Here is a 7,950-nt window from a genome sequence, read left to right as displayed (position 1 = left end):
CCTATGATGATCTCCTTGTTCGCCCCATGTTGGATCAAGGACATCATCATCATCAGAAGAGACAGTTTCCCTATATGTGCCGAAAGGAAGCAGCGCCCTTTTGGAGCCAGTTTGAATTGGCTCGTCTGGCTCAGAGTGTTCTGGTGAAAAGTAACTGGGGGGAAAGCCTGTGAACTGACTCTATTTGTCAGATGACTGAAACAACTGAGCATCTTCAAGGAATGCTTGTAGTTCCGCCTCTCCAACCCCTCGGTGGGACTCCTCTACATAGTGCCGTACACATGACTTTCCAGACGCTGATGAAGAACTAGGAGGAACAGGTGTATCATGGACTGTTTGGGACACTAAGGCCTGTAAGGCTTGTGTCTGTGACTGGGATGAAGAGGGGGTACAATCACTTGACCCAGGCTTGGTCATGTACTCCACTACGTCTTGTTCATGGTGTGGCAATAATGGACGCCCACCACCAACAGCAGCGCTTCTTGTTCTTGGGTCTGCAGCTAAAAACAAACTCATACTGCTTTGCTTGCCACCCCTGCCAAAGCTGCCCTTTCCTCTTTGGCCAGACATTGTTGACATTTTTTTGTGGCTTGACACCCTGCAAAATACTTTGTAGCTAATATGCTATATGTATATGTAAATTTGTACAGCAAATAGATTTTTTATTGGGGGGGTCGACACAAAAAATGCAAGTGCGCTGTGTGTGTTGTATTCAGCACTTTGCTTCAGTGGCGACGCGTGTAATATGCAGCACAGTATACAAATTATATACTGAAGTATACACTGCTTCTGTGTGTGTCTCTCAGTACAAGTGTGATACTGTGCACCCAGTCAGGGAGGGGACCCTGCCTCTGGCTGCGTGTATGTTACACACTGATTGACTATTTATCTATCTATCTATCTAACAGTGAAACACTACCTATCTGAGTACAGTAGATTTCAGGACTGCACCAATACAGTACAATCCAACAATCTATCATCTGACTAAAAGTGTGACACAGTCTAACAAACTAAAGCACTTTTTTTCACTTTGACAAAGCAAGCCAAGCATCACAGAAAGGTTGTCATGCTAGCAGCAAATCTCTGTCAGGAGTGTTAAATGCAGGCACGCCCTGGCCTTTTATAGGCCAATGGCTGCCTGTGTGGCATGCAGTGACAGACAGCCAATCGGCTGCCTGCCACAACAAACATGCAGGGGGCATCCCTGCTGTTATTGGAGGGCCCTAGGCATCATGAGAGAGGTTCCTAGGCATTGTGAGAGGGTCGAATTCGGGGCTTCGAATCCAGCAAAAATCGGGTCGGGGTCCACCTGAATTCGAACAGTCATATTCGGGACGAACATTAGGACGACCCGAATTCGAACAAGAACACTAGTTAAAGTACTGATCTCTGGCTTGGATCAATTGGGAGATATATATAAAGTATGTCCATATGTACCTCTTATGTAAATATTTGAGGATTAATGAATACTGGTATTCTTTGAGTCATTCATGTTCGGAGATATTTATAGAATATATAATAATATGTACCATATATGTAAATATTTGGGGATTGATGAATGCTGGTATAATTTCATTGAGTCACCCATGTTGGCATTGATTTTTATATATATATACACATGTATACATGTATTAGATATGTATTAGATACATGTGTTATCTCCATATATGGATATATGATTAGATAATACAAATTCTAGAATAAGATTAATTGTATTTGTTAAGCACTGGATTATTTTAGAAAACAGTTGGACTCTGTATGTCTTATTCCTGCAGACTCATTGTGTATATATGTATTATGGGAAGGCAGACATGTGTTTAGAACAAATGGGGCCTTAAAGGCAAAATTATGCATAATAGCTAACAGTGGAAAGTAGAAAAGATATAGGAGTCTCTCCTTTATTTCCTCCACTTTCTTGGATTTATCATTGTGTTGTAGGCAATAAAAATATACTCAACCATGCATAATGACAAAATTTGGGATATCATAATACTGCATTGATAAAATATTGCTTTCCGTGTGATATTTCTCCTAATTACCATTGAAAAGTATGTAAAAGTCTAATCATATTTGTAATATTTTATTAATTTGCACAATGTGGTAACCTATTATTAAAAGGTGATTTCACTGTTATCTGAAAATAATGGAGATATGTTAATATTACAAAAACCTGGACAATTCACTATGCCTCTTAGTGGTGAATGGAGTTAATATCATTATTTTCTGACAAATATACAACATGACAATATGAGTTGATTAGATTTATCTAATTGTATATCTAAAATATATAATTAGATAAATACAAAATGTGAAACAGGTCAAGGACTTCAACTTTATAATAATAAAGTTGAAATATATAAAATTTTGAGGCAAAAACCCTTTGGGAATAATTTCCTTAAAATATCTTCATGTATTCATGTATTGTAATGTTTCTTAATGTTGTGTATACAGTTAGGTCCATAAATATTTGGACAGAGACAACTTTTTTCTAATTTTGGTTCTGTACATTACCATAAATAAATTTAAATGAAACAACTCAGATGCAGGGTGCATGTGGGATGCAGGATGCATGTGGGTTGAACAAAAAGATTGCATAAAAATTTGAGGAACTAAAGGCTTTTTTTTTACACAATCACTTCATTTCTGGGGCTCAAAAGTAATTGGACAAATAGGAAGTGAAAATAAAATGGCAATGGCAGCCTGTAAAACACATGGACATCACCAGATGATGGGTTTCCTCCTTTTTAATGCTCTGCCAGGCCTTTTTCTGCAGCGGCTTTCAGTTGCTGTTTGTTTGTGGACCTTTATGCCCGAGGTTTAGTCTTTAACAAGTGAAATGCATGCTCAATTGGGTTCAGATGAGGTGACTAACTTGGCCATTCACGAATATTTCACTTCTTTGCTGGGTTGGGTTCTTTTGGCTGTATGTTTTGGGTCATTGTCTATCTGTATTATGAAACGCCTTCCAATCAGTTTGACTGCATTTAGCTGGATTTGAGCAGACAGTATGCCCGATTCATCAAGCAAAATCGGATTATCGGTCGCGCATTCGTATTAGCGCACTAGTGTCCCAGTGCCACTGGCAGCCATGCACGCCCAAGCCATCACACTGCCCCTGCCATGTTTTACAGATGATGTGGTATGCTTTGGATCATGAGCTATTCCACGCCTTCCCCATACTTTTTTTTTTGCAATCATTCTGGTAAAGGATGATCTTGGTGTCATCTGTCCAAAGAATGTTTTTTCCAGAACTGTGTTGGCTTTTTTAGATGTTTTTTTTTAGCAATGGCTAATCTAGCCTTTCTATTCCAGAGGCTTATGAGTGGCTTGCACTTTGCAGTGTACCCTCTGTATTTACTTTCATGCAGTCTTCTCTTTATGGTAGACTTGGATATCGATAAGCCTACTTCCTGGAGATTGTTTTACTTGATTGGCTGTTGTGAAGGGGTTTCTCTTCACCATGGAAATGATTCTGTGATCATTCACCACTGTTGTCTTCCGTGGACGTCCGGGTCTTTTGGCGTTGTTGAGTTCACCATTGCTTTGTTTCTTTCCCATGAAGTACCAAACTGTAGATTTTGCCACTCCTAATATTGTAGCAATTTCTCGAATTGTTTTTTTCTGTTTTTGCAGCTTAAGGATGGCTCACAGCAAAATCTTCCACATACAAGCACCCCCCTCAAATCAACTCCAGGCCTTTTATTTGCTTAATTGATAATGACTTAACGAAGGAATTGCCCACACCAGCCCATGAAATAGCTTTTGCGTCAATTGTTTAATTACTTTTGGGACCCTGAAATTAATTGATTGTGTAAAAAGGCTTTACTTCCTCACATTTTTATGCAATCATTTTGTTTAACCCACTGAATTAAAGCTGAAAGTCTGCAGTTCAACTGCATCTGAGTTGTTTCATTTAAAATTATTGTGGTAATATACAGAACCAAATTTAGAAAAAAGTTGTCTCTGTCCAAATATTTATTGACCTAACTGTATATATGTAAATTAATAAATTATATGAACTTTTAATTTTAAAGAACAAGTTATTTTATATACCTGAATAATCCCAAATCACAAAATGAAGCTGTAATTTGCTATATAGGAACCAGATGTAGAAAAACTATTCATGTGTTGTTTTTGCATATTGTTTTGCATCAATGATTTAGCGAACAAATGTGACCTAACTGTCAAGTATTTTCATGATTTATAAATAAATAAAAGTTGTTGAAGTTTTACTTTAGCAGAACAATTTGCTGAGAGTTGGTATTTACCTAAAAATGAACTATACTTGGCAGCTTCAATTTTAAAGAAACCTAATTGTCAAGATCATGTACAAACTCTCCTGTCAGTGTAAGAAAAACACAGAAATAGAAATAATCAGTCACTATGTACACCAGACATGTACCTTTTCTTCAAGGGCTCCCATTCTCTCTTTTAGATGCAATTGCAACCTTTCATTTGATTCAGACAAGAGTTTATCGACTGTCTCAGACAGACGCTTGTTGTGCTCATCGTTCATTCTCTCCCTTTGACGGGCCTGTAGAAGAAAGCAATTAGTTAGCCAGCACAAGTAAAAAAATTAAAACTATGAAAATTAGGAACTGTAAATACATACTTACATAGTAGGCTAGGTTGAAAAAAGACATAAGTCCATCAAGTTCAACCACTAGGGAAATAAACATATACCAGGTATATAACCCTATGGACATAGTTGGTCCAGAGGAAGGCAAAAAAAAACCCTAGTACAATTTGCTTCAACAGGGGAAAATATTTCCTTCCTGATTCCATGAGGCAATCCGATGATCCCTGGATCAACAGTCTCTGTTATCTTTACATTAACCACCTTGCCGTTAAGCCCGACCTTCGTTCGGGCACAAAAAAATTGCAAGGATGGTTAACCCCGAGATTTTTCCCATCCTTACTTACCTGGTCCCCCTGTGCTCATCCAGCGTCGTTTTCGTATTCCAGCGTCGTCCTCCGTCCAGCGTCCAGGTCTACAATTTAAAAAAAAAATTTCATGAAAAACAATGGATCACTTTTGGTACAGAAATCTAGACCTCAGTGTAACGCTCAGGAGGTTAAAGCCCTAATACCCAGTTATATTCTGTGCTTCTAGAAAAGCATCCAGGCTTTTCTTAAATCAATCTATAGTAGTTGCTAAAACTACTTCTTGAGGGAGCCGAATCCACATTTTCACAGACCTTACAGTGAAGAATCCTTCCTTATCCAGAGCTTAAACTTTTTTTTTTCCAGACACAAAGAGTGCCCTCTGTTTCTTTTAAATGATCTTAAAGTGAATAATTGAGAAGAGAGTTCTCTATATGGACCATTTATATATTTAAACAGGGTAATCATATCCCCCCTAAAAACGACTCTTCTCAGGGGAGAACAGATTCAGTTCAGCTAATCTCTCCTCATAGCTGAGCTCCTCCATTCCTTTTATTAGTTTAGTTATTATTATTATTATTATTATTATTATTAAACAGGATTTATATAGCGCCAACATATTACGCAGCGCTGTACATTAAATAGGGATTGCAAATGACAGACTAATACAGACAGTGATACAGGAGGAGAGGACCCTGCCCCGAAGAGCTAACAATCTAGTAGGTGGGGGAATTTACACACAATAGGATAGGAGATATGTAGTGGTGGGAAGTAGTGGTGGTTTCAATTGACAGAAGAAGACGGGTAGGCAAGTTTAAAAAAATGGGTTTTGAGCGCTCTTTTAAATGAGCAGAAAGTAGGAGCAAGCCGAATAGGACGAGGAAGACCATTCCAGAGAGTTGGAGCAGCTCTAGAGAAGTCTTGTAACCGTGCGTGTGATGAGGTTATGAGTGAGGAAGTCATTAGTAGGTCATTGGAGGAGCGGAGAGAGTGGCAGGGGGAGTATTTTTTAACCATGTCAGAAATGTAAGTGGGACAATAACTGTGGAGGGATTTGAAGGCAAAGCACAGGAGCTTAAATTTGATTCTAAGGTGAAATGGAAGCCAATGGAGAGAACTACAAAGAGATGCAGCGGAGGAGGAGCGGAGGGAAGGATGGATGAGTCTGGCTGCAGCATTCATGATAGATTGTAGAGGAGAGAGTGGGGTTAGTGGAATACCAGCGAGAAGGATGTTACAGTTGCCCTTCTCTGAACTCTCTCCAATTCCACATGTCCTTTTTGTAAACTGGTGCCCAATATTCCAGATGCGGCCTGGCTAATGTTTTGTATAGAGGCAGGATTATGTCTCAATCTCTGCAGTCTATTCCTCTTTTGATACAAGAAAGTACTTTACTAGCTTTAGATAATGCAGCTTGTCATTGCATGCTGTTATTAGGTCTATGATCTACCAGAACCCCCAAATCCTTTTCCATTTTTGACTCCCCCAAATGCATTCCCCCTAGACTGTATGAAGCATGCATGTTGTTATAAGTGCATAACTTTACATTTATCTATAATAAATGTAATTTGCCATTTAGCTGTCCAATATGATTATGATAACAATCTAATTAGTCAGTAGGAGTCAGTAAAGGGTATTTATTCATGTTACCTGTAAATAGCGCTGTCATATTACACATCTTTTTGCAGAGTTCATAGACATATTCTAATGTTCCTAACATTTTTTACCATCTTTCCACACTTACCTCCTCCTCGCTCGCCAAAGCGAGGGGCACCTCTCCCCTGCACATGTGGGCAGTTCTGACCTTTCCAAGTTTATTCAGCATCACCCCTCCCGCTGACCTAGGAGGTCCTAGGAGCCTAGGATCCTAGGACCTAGGAGCTTCTGGCTTTTTAGCTGGCTCAAGCAGAGCTCTCAATGTTCGAGCAACATGTTTTGAGACTGTTGCCAAGCCCCTTAGCACTGCTGAGCATTTCCAATTCAGCTGCTGCCTGATTGAGTGTTTCCTAGTCCAGCTCCTGTGTTAACCCCATGTTGTTCAGTCTGTTGTTCCCCTGCCTGTTCCCTTGTACTGTTCCAGTGTCACCACAGTCACCTGCTTTCCTCTATGTTATTACTGACCCCTGTTACCCTGTTTCATTCTGTGTTCTCCTGTATCTTCAGGATGCCCTCCTGTCTATTTTCTGGCTTTCTGGTACTAGACCCCTGGGTTTGTTTCTGACATCGCTTGTTTCCTGCCTGCCTCAATCCTGGCCTTCTTTGACTATTCTTTTGACCGCTAATTTAGTACTTCATATTGTTCTGCTGACCCTGGTGTGCCTAAGGACCACAACTTGGCACAGTCTGCAGCTCAACAACCTCACCTCTAGAAGCTTTTGAGAAGACTAGATGGTTACTTAGATTCTGCACTTTTGCCCTTCTTTGGGCTCACACCACCATTAGGCAATGAAGTTGCCTTAGTGGTTTAGTCCCTCTAAGCGTGACAAGAGAAGGTCAGTTTAGGGTAAGCAGGACTTCAGACGGTGTTTTTTTTTTTTTTTTTTTTTTTACATATTTTCCCATAAACCTGCATTAAACTGCAGCTCCCAAGTTACTAGAAACAGGATGGTGCTGGGTTTGTGTGGCACGGTGTAAACCTTGTAGAGCAAATAGCCAGCTATATACTTAAATACTTAGAAAAAATATAAACATTTTAAGAGCTTCAAATTAGCCTTAAATTATGACTGTGACAGGCTCCATGACTGTCAGTAAACTTTTTTATAAATTTGTATAACCATTCCTAAGCCTTCAGAATAGGTTGTCCTATGTTTTGTTCTTGTTGTTGCAATGTTTCCAGGAAAAAATTAAAGACATTTCATTTCATACCAAGAAACATGGTAACCAATTAAAATCTAAAAGGGGTCCTAACTAGGGATGAGCGAGAAGGCCTCAGACAGTCTCATGAAAATTTCCTTAAACTTCTGGTGGGTTCGCGAAATTTCGGTGAATCGATTTTGCGAAATACATTAAAGTCAATGGGCCGACTTTAAACATTAATAGCAAAGCCCCAATACATGTTAGAAACAC

At 39.3% G+C, this 7,950-nt stretch overlaps 1 protein-coding gene across 14 annotated transcripts in view; it reads right to left on the bottom strand.

Annotated features, from left to right (window-relative positions):
- Window positions 1-7,950, bottom strand: part of PPFIA3 (PTPRF interacting protein alpha 3) — a 511,511-nt gene that overhangs the window by 283,298 nt on the left and 220,263 nt on the right. For all 14 annotated transcript variants that reach the window (XR_011922901.1, XR_011922900.1, XR_011922902.1 and 11 more), the window contains one exon: window positions 4,403-4,534. Coding sequence is in view for 11 of the 14 variants with exons in the window: in XM_072427377.1 (XP_072283478.1) it covers window positions 4,403-4,534 (132 nt within the window). In the remaining 3 variants the exon portion in view is untranslated. The remainder of the gene's footprint in view (window positions 1-4,402; window positions 4,535-7,950) is intronic.

The sequence above is a fragment of the Pyxicephalus adspersus genome, chromosome 11 (assembly GCF_032062135.1).
Source record: "Pyxicephalus adspersus chromosome 11, UCB_Pads_2.0, whole genome shotgun sequence".
In the NCBI taxonomy this organism is placed as follows: Eukaryota; Metazoa; Chordata; class Amphibia; order Anura; family Pyxicephalidae; genus Pyxicephalus; species Pyxicephalus adspersus.
This window is presented reverse-complemented; position numbering and strand designations above follow the sequence as displayed.